The sequence below is a fragment of the Cucurbita pepo genome, chromosome 17, assembly GCF_057944985.1.
Source record: "Cucurbita pepo subsp. pepo isolate OVF chromosome 17, ASM5794498v1, whole genome shotgun sequence".
NCBI classification, from domain to species: domain Eukaryota; kingdom Viridiplantae; phylum Streptophyta; class Magnoliopsida; order Cucurbitales; family Cucurbitaceae; genus Cucurbita; species Cucurbita pepo.
The window spans coordinates 14,121,212-14,141,902 of record NC_141814.1 but is presented as its reverse complement, the minus strand read 5'-3'; the positions used below and the strand labels follow the sequence as shown (position 1 = coordinate 14,141,902).

The following is a 20,691-nucleotide window of genomic DNA, read 5'->3' as shown; positions in this document are numbered from 1 at the left end:
AAAAGGAAAAAGAAAAAGAAAAAGGATTTATTGATATCAAAGACTGAAATGATATGTATGACATATTCTACCACTTTATAAAGTGTTTAACCACAAAAGTAACACCAATACACATTCGTATTATTATTATTTATTACATGCAAGACTATGATCTTATTTCAACCTTCTCTGCCATGTCTTCTTCATCCTCCTTTTCAACTTTAATTTGGAGCTTTTGGGTCTTGTATTATTGTAGTCACTGCCATCTCTGCTGTCCACAACCAACAACAATTCAAATCTCAAAAAAATATTCTTATATATATATTGAGCTATGATCTTAGTTTTATTTATTTACCTGATGAATTAGTCGGGCGAACACTTCCCATTAACGAGTTTAGTGAAACATTCCTAACCAAAAGATAAAACAAACTTCAAAAATTATTTTTTCAGTTTCAAAACTTGGTTTAGATATTGATTATGAGCAAACTCACAGTAGCTGAAGATTGCCAACGTTAACAAGTTGCAGAAGAGTAAAGGGGATGTTGCCGCTAAAATTGTTGTTGTCCAATCTCCTGTAATAAAACACAAGTTCACAGCCCCAAAAGATGGCTTCTAAATTTCAAAGACAAAGTGGCAACACACAAAGGCTTACAAATTCTTCAAAGAAGTCAAGGCCCCAAAAGATGCAGGAATTATTCCACTAAAACTGTTGTCATGTGCTTCACTACACCAAATAAAAAAGTATATAAATTGTATTTTGTTTTATGGCAAACATCTTCGTAAAAATCACTGCTTTTTGAACCTCAAAAAATGACTATTTCAGCTGGCACTTACAAGAAAACCAATGAGCTCAAATTTCCCAAGGAAGGTGGTAAAGACCCTGAGAACTTGTTTTTGGACAGGAACAAACTTCTCAGATTGCTCAATATCCCTATCTCCTTTGGAATTACCCCACTCAAATTGTTGTCGTTTATGATCCTGAAAATTTCATCAAAATTCATGTTACAAGCTGAGTAGATAACATTATACTATACAGAGATAAACATTTGAAAAGCTCAATCTTACAAGAACTGAAGATTTGGCAAGTTTGCGAGTTGGGGAACGAGGGGTCCGGAGAGACTAGCATTGCCAAGGTCCCTTCAAACAGAAAGTAAGATTGTGTTGAAATCACAGGTAATAAAAAGAATAAGGCTATGTATGAGGTTAAAGTTTGAGAGAGTAGAATGTGTTACACTCGGGTGACCGTGTTATTGATGTTGCAGGTGATGTGGAACCAAGTGCATGGATTTACTAGAGACGGGTCCCAGCTTTGGAGGACATTGTTTGGATCAACCAGTTCAGCCTTCCATGCAGCAAGAGCATCCCCTGTCATTTCAACCACGCACATTCAAAAATGCTCAAACCCTTAAGGTAATGAAGATGTTTTCTTCTAATTTGTCCCTCTAAATTTTTGTAATTGAAACACCATATACATAAAAAGTTAGAGCGTAGAATTTGAGAATGTGAACGAAAATTTCTCTGGTATGCCTTCAGTTTACCTTCTGAGTTGCAGAGGACTGCAGCAATGGAAGAAGCCAATGATAGAAAGAAAACCAAATCTCTGAAACTGGCCATGGTTCGAGTAAATTTTGACCCAAATCTTTGTTCATCTTCTGTTGCTTGTTGGGTCTCTTTTTATATAATTTTTTGGTTGAGTTTTATGGTACTGATTGAACAAAGACAGTAAGCTGAAATGTTTGTTCGGTTGAAATGGTCTAAATTTTTTAGGGTCAAATGGTTGTAATTAAAAGAAAGATTTAGAGTTGATTTAATAGGTAAAATCACTTCATAAGAGTTATATGTATATGTATATAATGGTCAAATTCCAATTTATAGAATAATATATATCGTGGAAGAGAAAAATCAAGGCTGTATTGATTTTAATTAGGTATCTGTCATGGGGCCTACTCATTTGAATAAATAAATGTGTTCAAAGGTTAGAACGTTGAATTTGGAAACTTCCTATTGGAAGATTACGTGTAATTTCGAGAACTACTTTTTTAAAATTTAAGGTGAGGAAATAATGAGTAATTAATCATATTTTATCATTAAGAACTTCTGCTAATAGATTTCTGGAAGATTGAACAATAAAATGTATTAATTTATGGAGAGACCAAGTTAGAATATATTGGCACTATCTGTTCTGTATACTTGACTCGATCTTCCTTGTTGAACTTTGTGGCACATAAAATAATATTAAATGTCCTGAAATAAAAATAAGCTTTGTAGGGTATAATTTGTAATAATGTGCACTCTAGCTCTGTGTTTTGGTATTTTTGGATAGTGTACAGTAGGTTGAAAAGAGGACAAAGAGTGAAGTGTTGTGTCTATAGGGTGACCCATAAAAAAGATTCTCTGAAAATAGGCGTTGGGGGGGCTTCATCTATAGAAATGGCCAACACCAACACCAATTTTAGAAGTTCAATTATACAGAATATATTCCGAGGCACAAACCTCGATGAGTGTAGAGTGTAGAGTGTAGAGTGGAGAGTATATTGTTGTGGAGCTGCCGCTAATTTTAACATATAAAACCAAACTTCAATCCACACACACAAGCACACATACATACATAAATTCTCCTTTTGGTTCAAAAGGAATGCACACAAGGGGGCTTTAATTCTTTTTCTACTCGGGAAGAAAGGAAGTAATGTTCAACATGGGAATGGAGAGTCATGTATTGTAGCCAAGGATGACTTGCCTGCAGCCTGCAACTCCATGAAAGAGATCTGTAAAAGCTGCCATCGTCTTGAAGTGAACATCCTGCCATGGCATACCCCCCTGCAGGCAGTCTCTTTGGCTATCGAGACCGGCTCTTATTTCTCATGCCGGACCTTCGCTTCCAGATTCAAAACCGCGGCATTCCAATTAGATTCATCTGCATCTGGGCAACACCCCAATGAACTCAGGTCTATCATCTTCTCCAAGATGTTTCTTCACGGCTTACTTGTGTGATACCAGACAGTACCATCAAGGATCAGAGTTCAAGTCCCCTCAAAACCAAGCAGGAAAACCAAATTAAGAAGGAAAAGAAGCCCCTATGAACGATTCGTCCGAAGGGGGAGATGCATGGTCAAAATGTAATTTGAGAAGTTAAAAACAAATGACGCTAGGGGGATGCAGATAGTGTACAGCCAAGGGAAATTAATTGGACAAACGTATGCAATCTGGACTTGTAAGGTGAATGAACAAAAGGTGTATGAAATGACTTGTAAGGTGAATGGATAAAAATATGTACTTGGTTCTATCACGAGTGTACATATGCACACATCTCCAATCTTTGCCTATCCCTCCTAAGTGTAACAAGAATATCTCAACAAGAGCACAAGAGTAGAGCAAAAACTGACTGCACACAACGCAAAATAACCGCGTGGAAAAGTAGCAGCTCGTGAAACTCAAGCAGGCAACGCAAAGCTTTGCTGTGTCCAGTTTGAAGGATCCATCACAGCACACTTATCAAATTTCTCAAAATCACCCACCTAAACAAAAGATAGATAGCATAGTTAATTACTCCAATTGTCTATAACAGAGCAAAGTGTCAAATAATCAACATGTAGATTACAAGAAGCAACTGACAGAATGAAAGATGACCGGAAATAGTCATACCTTTTCCTTGCAGCTGGGGCAATAGTGATACTTGTGCCAAAGGCAGTCCATTGAAGGACAAAGAAAGCATACTCCCAACATAAGTGGAATCATACAACCAACCACAGCAGCTGAACTTATCTTTGATCTGTAGAGGTCACGAAAGTATCATAACCAGATGAAGAACAAACATAATTATTCAATTGAACGCAAACAGACAACATACGCCTCTCTCCCCCCACCCCCACCCCCCGCCTACATCTTCTTGGTTAAAATAAATGTACACGAACTTCTGCTGTTCAACCATGATAAATCATATCGGTGCCCTGCTACCAACATTTTTTGTAAGAGTGTAAGCAATTCCAACATTTGGCCTTATAGTTATTTATGCTTCTCTGACTAAAAACTAACCTATTTGATTTATGCTATTATTGTGATTGTCATAGATGTTGTTGAACAAAAAAAAAAAATCGATTTGACTGACAAGTCCTGCACGATAAAATTTCAAATGCCCCGGTTGCAAGGCAAATCAATGCTGCCTCACTAACAATAATAATGCTCGGAGCATCTTTGGTAAAAGTAAACCAATTGAATGTTTGTAAAATGGAAAGGGATTTACAACCAAACAAAAGTTGTTGGTATGGTGTAAAGCATTTGGGAGGCCTTGAATTTATATCACTTTGCACCTGCGTCCTGACTGAGCTTTTATATAATCCAATTAGTTTTATGTAAGAAGCCAAACACAAACAGCGATCGCTCGGAACTACCACAATCTGGTGAACATTATTATTTAACCGTAGTAAAGTAAATGATTTGAATTACTTGTTAAAACATATCGACAACCACCACAAAATACTTGCCTTGCGTTGTAAGCAAGATCAACCCAAAACAATTTTAGGCATACAAGTATTCAAATCCTAAACGGCAAAATTAGGTCAAAGAAAGAAAAACGGGGAAGGCCCATTGATCAATCAAAGAGAAGTTCCAAAAAAAAAAAAAAAAAAAAAAAAAAAAAAAAAAAAAAAAAAATTAACGGAGAATTTGAAAAAGATAAAAGAGAGGAGAAAAGCAACGTAGACGTAGTGGTAGAGAGAAGGTAGAAAGGGCACCTGACGGTGGTGAGACCGGAAATTCCACAATAAACACAGTAGAAAGGAGCAGGAGTGTCGCGGAACATGGTTTGCTGGATAGGAACCCCCTGGGGATCGTCAAAGATGGCGTTGGGCGCGGTCTTTCCGACCGGCTTGTCGTCCTCGGACATATTTGGAAAGGTTTCTCCCTGTGGTGGTCCGACGGCGAATCGGAAAAACGAAAAACGGCGGTAGGGGAGGATTACGATGGAAGGGAAAGAGGAGAAATTTGGCGTAAGAAAATTGGTTTAGGTTTGGCCTCGCATGGAGACGTCGTATGATACCTTCGTTTTTTCTTTTTAATTTAATTGGGGTTTACAAAATATGCTAAATTAACTGAACTGAACTATGTATGTTATTGGTCCAAAATAAAAATAAAAAATTTTAATCCTTAGTTTGAATTAATTAGATCCGATAATAATTAATTATTTATTGGTTGTCTCCAAGAATGGAACAAAAAGGAAGAGGAAGAGGAAGAAACACAATAAGGCCACAGGGAATGTTAGTTCTCACAATTCAATTTCAATTCAATTTCAATTCAATTTCAATTCAATTTCAATTCAATTTCAATTCAATTTCAATTCAATTTCAATTCAATTTCAATTCAATTAAATTAACCTAATTCTAACATAACTTTCATCTTCCTTTACCCCACGTCGGTGTTATATTCTCAACAACTCCCACGCGCACCTTGACTTCCTTTGCTTTTGCTCTTTTCTTTTTCCTTTTTTTTTTTTTCTTTAAAATAATTACAATTCCACTCCCTTGTCTTCCAATAATATGCCCTTTCTTCTTCTTCTTCTTCTTCCTTCTTATTCGCCATGAAATCTCCCGATACGGCGGCGATTACCCATTCTCTCCAGCACTCTTTCCGCACCTTCTCCCTCAACCACCGTCTCGCATCTTCTTCTCCTTCTTCTTCTTCTTCTTCTTCTTCTTCTTCTTCTTCTTCTTCTTCCTCCCCTTCTTCCTTGGACCACGAACAACGTCATCATCAGCTCCACACTACCTTGGACCTCAACTCTCACATCTCCCTCCCTCCTTTCTGGGAACAATGCCTCGATTTGAAGGTCAGTGTAACCATTCTCGCCTCGCTTTTCATTTTGAGTCTAATTTGCGTCTGCTTAATTAATTCAACGCCAACTTCTCTTCTAACCTAGCTTCATTTAATGCCAAACGCGCATACGGCAGATCTCTGGAAATTCTGTTGTCTTCTACTTTTCATTAATTTTATGATGATTGTCGGAGAGGAAGCTTTGGGTTTCATCTTTAATGACTTTCTCATCCCATTAATTTGCCTTTATCATTTGATTTCTTTGTTTCTTTCCTTCCTGCCACTCGGAATCGAAACCCTAGAATTAATTAATTTCACACTTCCTTTATCGTCCGCCATTTTTCGCTTCTCTTTTCGTACGATACATCAGAAACAGCTTTCTGGATTTTGGATTCCCTGCCTCTTTTATTTTATTTTATTTTTTATTTTTTTCTTTCCAAATTTTCAATAAACTTTTGCGATTCAGTTCCGTTTGGTCTTCCAGACAGGGGAAGTCTACTACACAAACTGCCGGACCGGAATGAGAGTAAAGGAAGATCCGAGGAGGGCGAAAGATTTATACTCGGAAGACGACGACGACGACGATGATGACGAGAGCTCGTCGGACGGGGACAGCGAGGAATCGTGTTCGTCGTCATCTTACGGCGGTAGTAAACAGCAATACCCGAGGGAAAACGAGGAGGAGGTACTGGTGGTGGCGGGATGCAAGAGATGCTTCATGTACTTCATGGTGCCGAAACAGGTCGAAGGTTGCCCCAAATGCAGCAGCACTCGTCTTGTTCATTTCGATCGGACCCACGACAATAATGGCTTCCCATGACAAGGAACCATATATATTTCTGAAAAAAAAAAAAACTCAAACTGTAATTGGGTTATATGACCTGACAAAAAATATTTGATTCTTTTCCTTGGGGTTAAAAGCAAATGGGGTTTGAATTTTTCTTGTGCTCTAGCTCGCGTCATGTCCAGGATGTGTGTGTTGATGCGTATGGATTAAAAAAGTTTGATTAATTGGGAAGAGAAAGAAAGAGAATCTCTGGCATGGGCTGCCATGGATATGCCTGAGAGAGGTACGAAAAAATGTGCAGGTCTGAATGGGATGGTCAACGACTCAAACCAAGAAGAAGGAATATTATTTTGCTCGTGAAGACAGCGACTTGTTGCTTTCATTACAACCCACCAACATTGAATCGTACGCTATGATTTTTTTTTTAATTTTTTTTTTTTTTTAATGGGTAAACTGTGATTATATAATGGAAATGAATATGAAATGATTTAAAATACATACGTACATACATTAATAAAGCTCAACCCTGTGGGTAACTAACTAATCAACATTTGCTTGCTTCTTAGTGAATGGTGTATTACTCTTAGTCTATGTTCAAAACTTGATTTACACTTTGGTCAACTCCTTATCCTAAACTTCCAAAAAAAAAAAAATATATATATATAACTTCTTCTCGCATTGAATGCCACAAAATTATTGATACAGTTTTAGTTATGTATATATTTTATTGTTTGACGTGAGTTGAACCAAATGATGCGGAGTGGTGCTTAGAATTGAACCCAAAGCCGAAAGCCGAAAGCCATTCATTTGATGGTTGACGACTAAAGAATTCTTTATTTATAATTAGGGGTTGACTTTTATAGTGTGATTATTTATTGGACAGCTTACATCCATGTTAGGTGGCATCCAATTGGAAAAGGGTGAAACGCAAAACTACGATTTATTATTTAATTGAATTTCATAACTAGGGAATTCTGTGTTTGGGCCGAGCCGCCCATCCATGTAAGCTTAGCTAAACCAAAATTTGAGACCCAAAAAGAAGAATTAATTGAGAAGCAAGAAAGAGTTAGAGAAAAAGTGAGGAACCTTAAAAACGGCGACGGTTCCGTTACAGAAGATTGTCATGGGAGATGTTTGTTGAAGAGACTCGGAAGCCGCCCTGAGAAACAGGAACAATGAGGATGTTGGAAATGGCGGAGTAGAAAAAGAGATGAATTAGGAGAAGGAGGAGGAGGAGGAGGAGGAGAGGGAGGGAAGGGGACCTCGAAAGCTTCTGTCGCGGTGAAGAAGGTTACTGAAGGATTGAATATGGAAGGAATGGGGAAAAGAGAGAGGGATTGAATAATAAGGGAACTAAATCGGAAATGAATTTGATTTTAATTTTAAATAGCATTTTTGAGGTTTTAGAAGAGTTTAAAAAATAGTAAAATAAAATTGAGTGAAGGAAAGAAGGATGCATACGACAGATGTGGATCCTAATTTCGAAACTAATAAAAACAGGCCCAACACACTTACACACCCAATGGGCCTTATCTATATTCATCACCCTGGTTGTTGTTGTTGTTGTTATTATTATTATTATTATTATTTTATTTACAAAAAAAACAAAGGATTTTAATTTATGATATGAGTGAAATGAGAATAGTAGTCTCATTATTGTAAAAAAAAAAAAAAAAAAAAAAAAAAAAAAAAAAAAAAAAAAAAAAAAAGTATGTGACGGGGCCCACCAAGGGAGACCCCCCCATGAAGTCCGGCTTTGCACGCGCAGTCAGGTTCCGATGGGCGGGACCCACACCCGGCGCACGTCCATGCAAACACCCCACCCCCTGGGTCCCACTTTCAAAGCACGTCCCTGCTGTCATTTTTTCTTTTTTTCTTTTTTTATATTTTCCCTATTTAATATTAACTGTATATTTATTTTGTGTGAAATAATTGAAAGAGAAGAATAAGATGAATGTATAAAATGTAGACGAGGAAAGAGAGAAAGAGAAAGAGAAAGAGAAAAGGGATTTGTGCAATTCCTCATTATTAAAACTTTCCATTTCCCTTTTCATTTCAAAGTTGCAAAATATTATTTATGTAATACAGAGTTTTTGAATATATGAAAAGTTTGTTTAAAAAGAGAAAAAAAGGAAAAGAGGGAGAAAGTGGGAGCCCTTTTGCCTTTGTAATCATTTCTCCCACGCCCCCAGCCCCCCAACTCAAACATGTTTTTAAATTTGGAACACAAACAAAAAGTGAATCTTAGCTTTGGGTGCCCTCTAACTAAGACTTGTCTCCATCACAAGATTGTGTTGGTGTGGGGCTTAAAACCCAAACCCTAAATTCAATTACTATTCAATCCTTCATCCTTCCATGTTTGTAAACCAAGTAATAAAACAATAAAAACAATTAACCAACAAGCCGCTTCCTTCATTCATATCCAGGTCTGACATCCAGTGTGCCCCCACATTCCCATGCCCTTTCCCCCTTCACCCTTAAATTCACAGTTTCACAGTTTCACAGTTTCAGTTCCACCACATGCATGCACTGACATGCACACTCACCCTAAACCCACTTCTTATCAAACTTTAAAAACTTATTATTATTTCATTATTCCTTCATCGTTTTTCTTAATCTAATACTCAAATTACTACTCAACCAAGTTACACAACTTACATGTTCTATCACCCCACATCATACGTACTTGTAACTTAAAAGAAAAAGGGGAATGTGGGGATACAAAATTGGGGCATTGACCCCCTCATGCAAAACTCCTCATATTCCCCTCTCTCTTTCAATTTGTAGAGAGAGAAAGAGAAAGAGAAAGGAGATATTGTTTGATGGGTTGGAGAGAAAATGGGTTGGAGAGAAAATGGGTGCGTATCCCATGCCTTTTTATATATGTATTAATAAAGAAGTATATTATTGAATTTGTTAAATGCCAAGAGAATTATAAAAAATAAAAATAAAAAATAAAAAAACCCCCCACGCCAGCCTCCATGGCTGACGCTTCCCCATCCCACATGTCTTTTTGAATGTTTCGATTCTCGGATCGAGGACGAACACCACCATCATCATTCTCTGTTTTTTTTTTTTTTTTTTTTTTTTTTCAAATTTAATATTCTCTTGTTTGTTTAACAATATTCTCTGATGGATTCCTTTCCTTTCCTTTCCTTTCCTTTCCTCGTTTCTGATTATGGCTAATCTCTAAATCAAATCAAATTAAATTCCCGAAACCAGAATGTAATTGTGGGATAATGAAAAGGAGGTTTTTATGCGATGTTGTAAAAACAAACACCCTTTTTGGTGGTGACAATATATAAAGAGCAAGGAGTGGGCACCTTGTTGTTCATATTCATATTCTCTTTGTTTTTTTGTATCCCTCCAACCCCGCCCGCAAACTTCCAAACAAACAGAATGAAAGGGAACTCAGATTTGCAACATTCATTCATATAAATTCAATTCACTTCCTTCCTTCCTTCCTTCCTCCAATTTCGTCTCCTTTTCCTGCGATGACTCATTTCCATAATCCCAACACTCCCAACCATAACTCTCTTCATGACCCCTCCGCGCCCCCTGACAAGGCTTGGCTCCGCCTTAGCATCGCCCCGACTCATCTCCACCATCCTCAACCACTCAAAATAAATGAATCTCTGCCTCACCTTCCCACCCCATTTCAACTCCACCCTGCACTTCACTCTCCTACCTCCAACTCCGACATCCTCAGGGTTATCGACCCTCCCCGCCGCCCTCAATCCGGGATTTGGTTTTCTCTCCAACCTTTGGAATTAAACCAGTATGAAAACTCAACCTAATTACACCCCATCTTAACTTTTTGTGAATCCCCATTTTTTTTATTTATTTTTTGGTTACTTTTTGTAATGCAGAGGGAAACAGCCGGCGTTGCCTCAGAGATCCACCAGCTACTTGAGAATCAAGTATCATTTCTATTTTTATTTTTATTTTTATTTTTTTTTTCTTGTTTTTCTTAATATAGGTTGATTAAGTTTTATGAAGCGTGTAATAATTAAATCTGAATGTTTTGTGAAGGGATGGAAGGATGAGGGTTGGATTAGTAATGAAGTATTTGGTGAAAAAGCTGAGACTGGAAAGCGAAACAGAGGTATTTATTAATAAACACACTCAAAATACTCCTTATTCTTCCCCTTTTTCTTCAACACACATATTGTTTGAATAAAATTTGTTACCCAGAAATCGAATTTAATATGTTAATCCCTTCTCTACCATCTTGGTTATTTAGGTTTAACCTAATCTTTCTTTACATTTAAAAAAAAAAAAAAACACAGAAGTTTGTAGTAGTATTACTTTTAGGAATATGGGTGTGATTGAGATGAAAAGCTTTTGTCTTGTCGATATCTAGGAAATTGGGTCTTTTTTTTTTTTTTTTTTTTTCCTCTAAAAATTAGGGCTCAACCTTTCTTGTCTGGTTCGTTATGGATGCTTGTGTTTTTTTTTTTTTCTATTTTTCCTCTCTCTCTCTCTTGAAAAAAAAAAAGAAAAAAAAAAAAATTAAAAGTTGATGAACAGATTTAATTTTAAAATGATGGGATTATGTGTAAAACAAAACATAAAAACCTACACCAAACCCAACAACCTTAAGAAGTTAGAAAAGGGGTTGCTAATTTTTGTATTATTCATAGCTGTTCCTGAATATAATTGAAACTTAAGAATTGATGTTACTGCAAATAATGAAAGATTAGAAGGTTTATTTAAAAATTGAAGGAGATGCATGTGTAGGAGGCAGAGATGGAGGAGAGGTTATGTTTTAAAATGGTGTTAAAATGATGTTAAAATGAGGTTAGGTTTCTTCCTACGCATTATTTATAATTTTTTGTTTCGTTATTTTCTACAATTATTGATGTCACCAATACTATATAATTCAAGACTTGATTATTATCATGTGTATGTTGATAGGAAGACATTCCGTTTGGTTAGTATTATAATGAGGAGTCAACTCAACTGTAATTACATACCCTTTTTGTTTTATTTTATTTAGTATGATATTGATATTGCATGCTGTGTTGATGTCAGGAACAGACAGCTATTGCATGCCTTATTGTTGTATTCGTTGACTTGGGAGAGGGTTGAGGAATTAGTAGTTGATGTTTGTAATTATTATTTATTTGAATTGGATTTGATAGCTTAATAATAATGGAAAATGGAAATGAAACACAGGTAGAGATATGGTGCAGGGGGGAAAAGGTGGAAGGTTGGTTGACGATGCAGCAGATTAGAGACAACATATGGACCTCTAAACACTCCTCTTTTACTTTGCTTCCACATTCCTCCACCATTCCTCACATCATGCTTCTTCACTACTCCTACTCCTACTAATCCCCTATTCCCCATTCTTTTTCTTTTTCTTCCATCTATTCTCTTATAATTCAAATTAATAACAACATGGGCTCACCCCAAACATATGTACGGATACTTGCATCCAACCTTTATATGGGCTTGGGCTTGGGCTTGGGCTTGGCCTCGGCCTCCAGTCTTCTTTAATATGGAATACGGAAATGGGCGAGTGTGGAGGTGGTGGACGTCAAGGCCCAAAATGAAAGTGGGAATACTTGGCATCCAATTGAGTGTCACACCATTGGTTTATTAGGGTTTTGGGTTAGTTGTGAGGGACCCTAATTTGTAGGCTAATAACCAAATCAAACAACAAAAAAAAACGGAGTCGGACGGACCCAATCACTCACCCACCCGGCACCCATGAGCGATGAGTAATGAACACCACCCAGACCCACATAACCCATTCTACGTTTTTGTATTTTGATATTCTCTCCGTATCTTCCTTCCCCCTCCCCGTGTCCTTATAATGTAATCGCTTCCCCAAATCATTTTCTTCTCCAAATGCTTTGCGGATTTCCAGATCTCCTCTCAGTTCCTCTTCCTACTCGCTTTTCTTTCTTCAAATCAATCATCGCATTACTTTTTTCTTCCTTCTGCGTACCTTCTCTTCCGCAAAGGAACAACGAAGAAACTCCCCAATTCCCAACCAAACTTTAATCTAATTTTTGAATGCGTCCATTTATTTCCCATCATCCGCTTCTTCTCCCTTATTGCTTCTTCCACATTTTCTAACAACTTCATGCTATTTATGGTACTTTTCGGATCTCATTCGAACCATTTCTCGGAATTTTCTAAGAAACCCTAGGTGGGGTTAATGGGGAAACACACCAACTGTGTTAAAACTCAAGACGTCGAAGAAGGGGAAATCTCTGATACACCTTCAGTTGAGGAGATCACTGAGGAGGATTTTAATAAGCTTGAAACTGCTCCTAAGCTGCTGCCTTCCAAACATTCCAATCGGGAGACTACAGTTTGGACCATGAGTGATTTGTATAACAATTATCCCACCATGTGTCGTGGTTATGCTTCTGGTTTGTACAATTTAGCTTGGGCCAAGGCAGTGCAGAATAAGCCTCTCAATGAAATCTTTCTTATGGACGCCGACCCCGACCCCGACCCCGACGACAAATCCAACCGCTCTTCTTCCTCTCCTTTTCGGAATGCCAAGGAACATGGAAACGGTACAAAACAAGAGGCTAAGCTCATCATTGACATTACCGGCGACGACATGAATAGTGACAATGCCGATGTCGAGAAAGAGGAAGGTGAATTGGAGGAGGGCGAAATTGATATGGATACGGAGTTCGTAGAAGAGGTTGTTGACTCTAAACCAATGTTGTCCGACTCTCTCGATACTGACTGTCAGGAGATCGATTTGAAAAATAAGGAATTGGATGATCAACTCAAATTGATTCACAAAACATTGGATGCTGTTACAATCGACGCTGCACAGAAGTAAGTGAATCCATCTACTTACGTCGTAGATCAATTGCTGAATGGTGCTATGTCATGCGTCCCCAAAATGAAATTACCGGGTTGCTGGAAAATTTACTGTCTCGTTTCTTTCTTGTAGATCGTTTCATGAAGTTTGCTCCCAACTGCTTAGTTCTATAGAGACGTTTCTGGAATTGGTCCAGGGAAAGGTAGTCCCGAGAAAGGATGCGCTCATTCAACGATTGTATGCTGCTCTTCGAATAATCAATTCTGTAAGGCACCCCAAGAATCTTGGTCCTCTTTCGTTTGCCAAATAAATTTCATTTCGTCGGGAAATCTTATTTAACGTATATTATTAACTGATGATAATGACAATGAACACTCATTTTCCATCTCAGGTGTTTTGTTCCATGAACCCCAAGGAAAAAGAGGAGTATAAGCCACATTTATCAAGGTTTTTACTCATCCTTGTCCGTAGTTTCTTTTTCATGTGAAGGGTTAGTATGTTTGTCTACTATCTAACGACCACTTGCTGTGATATTGTTCATAGGTTGCTTTCTTTTGTTAAAAATTGCAACACTCCTCTTTTTTCTCCTGAGCAGATAAAATCGGTACGGTATACTTTCCTTAGTCTGCTTGTTGTTACTCCTTATGCTGATTCTGGCAACTTATGGAGGAGGTTGTGATTAGGTGCTAAGATAAAGCCACAATATTTTCTACAGGTAGAGGTCAAAATGCCATCTACAGATTCCCTTGACCATTTCCCCCACATGAGAGACAGTGCTAAAGATGTCGAGATCCATATACCTAATGGGGTGAAAAATAAGGACTTTTATTCTGCCTATGCAACTGCTACTCCACATTTAACTTCTTCAACTAAGTTGCCTTCAGACTCCATGCCTGTTGGGGTTACGGTAAAAAATAATCTAAATCTCTCATCAGATAGTTTGCTATCTGGTGTACCCAATGTAAAAGGTAGAGGTCCCCTACTCCCTCTGTTAGACCTTCACAAGGATCATGATGTGGACAGTCTCCCATCACCTACCAGAGAAGCTCCTACAGTTTTTTCTGTCCAAAAATCAGGGCATATCCCTGTGAAGGTGGCACGTGCTATGGATGGATCAAGAGTACATCCTTATGAAACTGATGCCGTAAAAGCTGTTTCAACCTATCAACAGAAGTTTGGTCGAAGTTCCTTTTCAATGGCTGATCGACTTCCTAGCCCAACCCCTTCAGAAGAATGTGATGGGGGTGGTGATATTGGTGGGGAGGTTTCTAGTTCTTCCATTTTCAGAAGCTCAAAAGCTTCAAATTCTTATAAACTGGCTCAAACGGTGTCAAATTCTGCTTCTAGCATATCTACAGGTCTTTTTCCTAACCTGGAAAGTTCCAGCACTAAAGGACTGATTAGTCCTTTAAACGTTGCTCCTCCTAGTTCTGTGTCTAATCCAATAGCAAAGCCTTTGGCAAAAAGTAGAGACCCTAGGCTACGAATGGTCACTTCTGAGGCAAGTGCTATGGATCTTAATCCACGCACAATGACTTCTGTGCAGAATCCTTCTGTTGTAGAATCTGCTGTAACCATAAACATGAGAAAGCAGAAGATGGATGTAGAGCCTAATATAGATGCCCCTGAAATGAAAAGGCAGAGGATTGGATCTCAGAATCATGCATTTTCTGCAAGTGATTTGAGAGCTGGCTCTGGAAGCGGTGGCTGGTTGGAAGATACCATGTCCGCTGTTCCCAGGCTTTCAAGCAGGAATCAGATGGAGATTGCTGAAGCAAATGCAACAGAAAAAAACAACGTTACAAACAATTCTGGTGCAGGAAATTCACGTGGGCCTACGATAAGTGCTAGCAAAGAAGCTTCCTTGCCCTCACTATTGAAAGATATTGTTGTGAACCCAACCATGCTCTTAAGTTTACTTAAAATGAACCAACAGAAGCAAGTAGCTGCAGAATTGAAATTAAACTCGAGTGAACCTGAAAAAAATGCAATTTGTCCTACGGCCGTGAATCCTTGTCTAGGATCCAGTCCACTAGTAAATGCTCCTGCTCTGACCTCAGGAATTTTGCAGCAATCAGCAGGAACACCAAGTGTACCTTCACCACCGGTGGTCACTGTGGTAAGTGATTGATTACATCACAACTCTTTGCATTATAAAACTTCTCATTGTTTTTGTCTCCTTGATTGATAAGGGATCGTTTACCAATCAAGGGGTTGGTAGTATCCTTTACACAAGTGCTTGGGCTCATCTTTCTTCTAATCTAATTCAAGAATTTATTAAATGTTCTTTTTTCCCTTTTTTTCTAATACAATTCATTCTTTGATTCAAACAAATGGTGAAAGGTGCTTTTTCCACGTTTTCTTGGATATATTCTAATTCTATGCCGTTGAAACATTTGTGAGATTGTTTATTATTTTCAATTTTTCTGTGTAGTGTAGTATCTGTATTTTTATTCTAGATTAATAATGTACTTATTTTAGATTCTGCACATGTTTCACTAGGATGATGTGGGAAAAGTTCGTATGAAACCTCGTGACCCTCGCCGTATCCTCCATGGTAATTCTCTTCACAAGGTTGGCAGCATGGGAAATGAGCAGTTAAAAAGTGTTGTACCAGCTGTTCCAAACCCAGAAGGAAGTAGGGATATAATACCAAATGGCCATAAGCAAGAAGGCCAGGGAAATTTGAGATTAGCTTCTTCACAACCATTACTACCTGACATTGGTAGACAGTTCACTAACAATCTGAAAAATATTGCTGATATCATGTCTGTTCCCTCGCCACCAACTTCTTCTCACAATTCATCTTCAAAACCAGTTAAATTGGACAGAAAGGATACTAATGCAGTTGGGTCAAGCTCTATTGACAGTAAAATTTTGGCAACTGCTACCCAAGCGGTAGATATGGTTGGCCCCTCCCGTTCACATGGTGCATGGGGAGATCTTGAGCATCTGTTTGACGGTTATGATGACAAGCAAAAGGCTGCTATCCAGAGAGAAAGAGCAAGACGGATAGATGAGCAGAAAAAAATGTTTGCTGCACGCAAACTCTGCCTTGTTTTGGATTTGGATCACACGCTTCTGAATTCAGCTAAGGTTATTTTTCTTTTGACAAATGAAAACTGATTTCACCATCAACTTGGAATTACAATCCCATGACTTGGTTTGTTCTTGTTCTAGTTTGTGGAAGTAGATCCAGTGCATGATGAAATTTTGAGGAAGAAGGAGGAACAGGATCGTGAGAAGGTGCAGAGACATCTTTTCCGATTTCCTCATATGGGAATGTGGACCAAACTACGGCCTGGTGTCTGGAACTTTTTGGAAAAGGTAGGTTGAATATTGAAGTTGTTTTCAACACAACTAATCCAAATAATAGAAGACTCTTCTTTTATCTCTCTTTATAATTTAAAAAATATATATTTTTTCTTTTAAAGTTGTACTGGATGTTGAATGCACATTTTGGTGCTTGTGGTTTCTTTTGCATTTCAGGCCAGCGAGCTCTATGAACTTCATTTGTACACAATGGGAAACAAGTTATATGCAACGGAGATGGCAAAGGTTCTTGATCCAAAAGGGGTTCTGTTTGCCGGGCGAGTTCTTTCTCGAGGTGATGATGGAGACCCCTTGGACGGGGAAGAAAGGGTACCCAAGAGTAAGGATCTGGAGGGTGTTTTGGGCATGGAGTCTGCTGTTGTTATAATTGATGATTCCATCAGGGTGTGGCCACATAACAAAATGAACTTGATTGTCGTAGAAAGGCATGCATATCATCCATCCCTCTTAACTAAAAGATGCTTTTTACGTTTCATAACCCCACGAATTTGAGAGCTCATGACATTGCTTTTGCTGTCTTCCAATACAGGTATACTTACTTTCCATGTAGTAGGCGCCAATTTGGGCTTCTGGGTCCTTCTCTTCTAGAGATTGACCATGATGAGAGACCTGAAGATGGTACTTTGGCTTCTTCACTGGCGGTAATTACGTGGATTCACTTATTCACCATATTGCATTGAATTAATCTATTTTACACCTAATCATCTTAAATTTTGGTCCAATAGGTTATCCAGAGAATTCATCAAACCTTTTTCTCCCATCCTGTATTAGATGAAGTAGATGTTAGAAATATCTTGGCCTCCGAGCAACAAAGGATTTTGGCTGGTTGCCGTATAGTGTTTAGCAGGGTTTTTCCAGTTGGTGAGGCAAATCCTCACCTGCATCCGCTGTGGCAGACAGCTGAACAGTTTGGTGCGGTGTGCACCAACCAGATTGATGAACAGGTTACCCATGTCGTTGCAAACTCGCTTGGGACTGATAAGGTAGTGTACTGCTCATTTAACTGTGGACTGATGTGTATTTATGAATTCATTGTTTCAGTTTTTATGTGGAAATTTTGTGAAATCTCCTTGCAACTGACCTGTTAATGAGATGAGAGTTTGCAGGCAGGCAGCTTGAGGCTAAAATATCATTGGACCGGGGGGATGTATAGATATAACATATATATATATATATATATATATCTGATTTAACTACTGAACCTATGCGATGTGTTGATGTTTGTAGTTGCCATTGTTTTGAACAGGTGAATTGGGCTCTCTCCACTGGCAGATTCGTGGTCCATCCAGGGTGGTGAGATTCTTGTTCCAAATTTCAAATTCTCGTAGATGTTTAAACTTGTAATTATATATTTGTTGGGTTTAAACTGTCTGAGTAATGCGCAGGGTGGAAGCATCGGCTCTACTTTACCGGAGGGCAAACGAGCAGGACTTCGCCATTAAACCATAAACAACCCACCCACCAGCAACCTTAACACACCCTTTGCTAAATTAAAAAAACAAAAGATTATAATACAAGATGATATAACACGGAGAAGAAATTCAACACGTTGCCTTATATTTGGGTGGTAGTCTTAGGCAAAGCCCAAGATTACTAAGAGAGACACATTAACCCCCAATTTAAAACGCCCTACAACTACAAGAATGTGTGGAAGAGCTCTGAAAGAGAGATCATCAAGAAATTATGTGCCTCTCCCCACATTGACTTTCGAGAGTGAGTTTGATTAGATTTGAAGTAATCAACGGTGAGGACACGGGAGGGAGGAGAGAGGGGGGTTGCAAAGAGAGTGAGAGACGAATGGGTAGAAGGAATTTGGGTAAATTGTGAGTGTGGGGCGAATTTATACACAACTCAATGTTGGAAGCTTTTCATTTCTTTTTCTTCTGCTTTTGCTTTGAATTTTTGGTTTACGAGAGAGAACACTTGGGATTTTATTCTTGATTTCGTCCTGTCCCGTTCGTTCTTGCCCAAAATTCGTTGAGAAGGGGAAGGGGAAGGGGAAGGGGAAGGGGAAATGCGAATGTGAATGGTGTGGCAGATTTGTCGTGTTTTTTTAGCTACAATGCGAGTCAGTGTCCAAGGAAGGATAAGGTGTTAGAGGATATGTTATGATTTGGGGATTGTGGGGGGATTGAGTAGAATAGAGGAGTATGACAACATCTTATTAAGGCTTCGGGTCACATGATAAATGACATCAGCAATCCTTGCAAATGGACCATTTTTCTTTTTTGTTTCATTTACAAACACTCTTTTCTTTTCCTTAAACAAGAAAAAAAAAATGAAATTAGCATATACCAGATACGAGTTTTTTTTTTTTTTCTTCATTTTTTTGTGTAAAGGATAAGCAAGCTTTGATGACAATTTCATCTTGTTCTTAACAAGCTTTTGTCTTTTTAGAACTTGCTTTGAAGACGAAAGGAAAGCCGGGAATGAATATAAATACAAAATTTGCAACAATAAAGCATTAGCGAGGTTGATTGAGAATTGTGAATGCTTTAAACTATGTTACGTGCTTCCCAACTCGTCACCCCATTTTCTTCAAAATCTTAACAATACTGATTATGTGTTATCAAGCTCCCGGTTTGCATGTAAGCTAAAATTATTAATTTCTTTTCATATAATTAATGACTCATTCTACACCAATTAATGAAAATACTAATTTTCTATTAAATTTAGGCGGTAAATGTCGTACTCGTTGAATTTATGGTTTCAATTTACATTTTTCAACTATTTTATGTGCTAAAACTTCCCCATTCTAGGTAAAGATGTCTATAGGGATAGAAAATTTTCGTTTTTTTTTTTTGTTCTTTTTTTTTTTTTTTTGTTTTAGAATTTTCTGTAGAGAACTCTTGGAGATTGGGTTGGAATTAAAAGGAAAAAAAAAAACCATTTCAAATAATGTTATGAGTAAGCAAAGTTAAAGGACTCAATGGAGTGAAGCAATCTCCATATGTTAAGTTGCGGGGGCTTGCAAGACCTGACATAACCTATTTACAGCAAAACTCCCAATATCTGGCCATATAAGGTATGCACCAGGAGGCTTGAATTCTCGGATGGATATTGTAAAAGCTGAGTGTCATGTATAGAAAGTGGAGTACCAACCATCATTGGTGTATGAATAGGCTTACAATATCAATCATCTTCGCACCACAAAGGAGATCGGAAATATAGTTCCATTGGGGAAGGTGCATGGATTGAGTATCCCGTATCAGCTGAATTCCAAGAAAGTAGGAATTAGTAAAAACAACAATTTTATGAGCCGGTGGGTAAACGAGCATAGAGCTCCCAGCTGAGTAGACGTGAGCTCAAGTTTGAGAACCAAGCATGTGGCTTTGTTTGAGACCATACATAAAGGGGATTTATGTTGTTATTATCAAAGGCATCAGGTTGACGTATGAAGCAAGCAAGCTTGTTATTTGATGGGTCAACCGAAGGAGAGTGGCTTGGGATGGGTGATCGTGGTTTGAGGCTGGAAGATGATATTATTTTCCATGTCTGGAATTCAATTAGTGAATGAGGTAGGTTATATTAAATGTAAGATTATATACGACACGTCCTTCACTTTTACGTACTTTCAAGCTTACCCCACCAATGCACTTAAAAGGGAAACTACATTACTTCTCTACTTCTACTTCACATACCTACTCTTCAAGCTTCTCAAAGGGATATTTTCTATATTTATGTTAAATATGGCTTTTAATTAAACTTAATAAAAAGGTTTCTAGTATCTTTCAATTGCTCAAGTTTATAAATATCTTTCATCCAATTTATAGAAGAAAGGAGGTACAAATCCTTGGTTTTATTTATTTTAAACACGGCTATAAATACCTAAGAAAATCAATAAAAGCATTATTTTAGTTTTTAAATTTTTTCACATAACGCTTAATTATATGAATATCTTTTAAATATATAGGAAAAGTAGAATTGAAACCTAAAAAAAGTGTATTATTCAACCCCGTAATTAAAAGGTGTTTTCTATAGTTATCATATT

General features: G+C 37.9%; 4 protein-coding genes and 1 long non-coding RNA gene across 8 annotated transcripts; 3 read left to right on the top strand and 2 right to left on the bottom strand.

Annotated features, from left to right (window-relative positions):
- Window positions 1-8: 8 nt before the first annotated feature.
- Window positions 9-1,632, bottom strand: LOC111779247 (uncharacterized). 2 transcript variants are annotated; one of them, XM_023659360.2, is made up of 8 exons: window positions 1,518-1,632; window positions 1,212-1,344; window positions 1,045-1,116; window positions 814-957; window positions 632-703; window positions 471-551; window positions 335-387; window positions 9-250 (listed from the first exon to the last, which is right to left on the bottom strand). In XM_023659360.2, the coding sequence occupies exons 1-8, from the start codon at window positions 1,591-1,593 to the stop codon at window positions 201-203; spliced, it is 681 nt and encodes a 226-aa protein (XP_023515128.2). In that variant the 5' UTR covers window positions 1,594-1,632; the 3' UTR covers window positions 9-200. The 2 variants fall into 2 exon arrangements, with proteins under 2 accessions (XP_023515128.2, XP_023515129.2); XM_023659361.2 differs by having other exon boundaries at window positions 9-247.
- Window positions 1,013-1,646, top strand: LOC147787681 (uncharacterized). Its single transcript, XR_015413411.1, has 3 exons — window positions 1,013-1,152; window positions 1,242-1,389; window positions 1,513-1,646. It is a non-coding gene; the product is annotated as an uncharacterized LOC147787681 (long non-coding RNA).
- A 681-nt stretch (window positions 1,647-2,327) lies between these two features.
- LOC111778991 (GSH-induced LITAF domain protein) lies at window positions 2,328-5,113 on the bottom strand. 2 transcript variants are annotated; one of them, XR_002812627.2, is made up of 4 exons: window positions 4,710-5,113; window positions 3,622-3,748; window positions 3,254-3,494; window positions 2,328-3,008 (listed from the first exon to the last, which is right to left on the bottom strand). XR_002812627.2 is itself a non-coding variant. In XM_023659015.2 (3 exons), the coding sequence occupies exons 1-3, from the start codon at window positions 4,859-4,861 to the stop codon at window positions 3,411-3,413; spliced, it is 363 nt and encodes a 120-aa protein (XP_023514783.1). In that variant the 5' UTR covers window positions 4,862-5,113; the 3' UTR covers window positions 2,328-3,410. The 2 variants fall into 2 exon arrangements, 1 of the variants encoding a protein (XP_023514783.1); XM_023659015.2 differs by having other exon boundaries at window positions 2,328-3,494.
- Window positions 5,114-5,372: 259 nt separating this feature from the next.
- Window positions 5,373-6,722, top strand: LOC111778908 (protein CURLY FLAG LEAF 1). 2 transcript variants are annotated; one of them, XM_023658912.2, is made up of 2 exons: window positions 5,373-5,800; window positions 6,251-6,722. In XM_023658912.2, exons 1-2 carry the CDS (start codon window positions 5,552-5,554, stop codon window positions 6,602-6,604), a joined length of 603 nt encoding a protein of 200 aa, XP_023514680.2. In that variant the 5' UTR covers window positions 5,373-5,551; the 3' UTR covers window positions 6,605-6,722. The 2 variants fall into 2 exon arrangements, with proteins under 2 accessions (XP_023514680.2, XP_023514681.2); XM_023658913.2 differs by having other exon boundaries at window positions 5,422-5,800; window positions 6,269-6,722.
- Window positions 6,723-9,920: 3,198 nt separating this feature from the next.
- LOC111778632 (RNA polymerase II C-terminal domain phosphatase-like 3) lies at window positions 9,921-19,184 on the top strand. The gene is made up of 15 exons (XM_087119007.1): window positions 9,921-10,349; window positions 10,441-10,491; window positions 10,604-10,676; window positions 11,750-13,381; window positions 13,500-13,632; window positions 13,759-13,814; window positions 13,911-13,971; window positions 14,083-15,486; window positions 15,870-16,463; window positions 16,548-16,694; window positions 16,857-17,125; window positions 17,230-17,341; window positions 17,426-17,683; window positions 17,947-17,993; window positions 18,086-19,184. Exons 4-15 carry the CDS (start codon window positions 12,741-12,743, stop codon window positions 18,147-18,149), a joined length of 3,786 nt encoding a protein of 1,261 aa, XP_086975133.1. The 5' UTR covers window positions 9,921-10,349; window positions 10,441-10,491; window positions 10,604-10,676; window positions 11,750-12,740; the 3' UTR covers window positions 18,150-19,184.
- The last annotated feature ends 1,507 nt before the right edge of the window (window positions 19,185-20,691 follow it).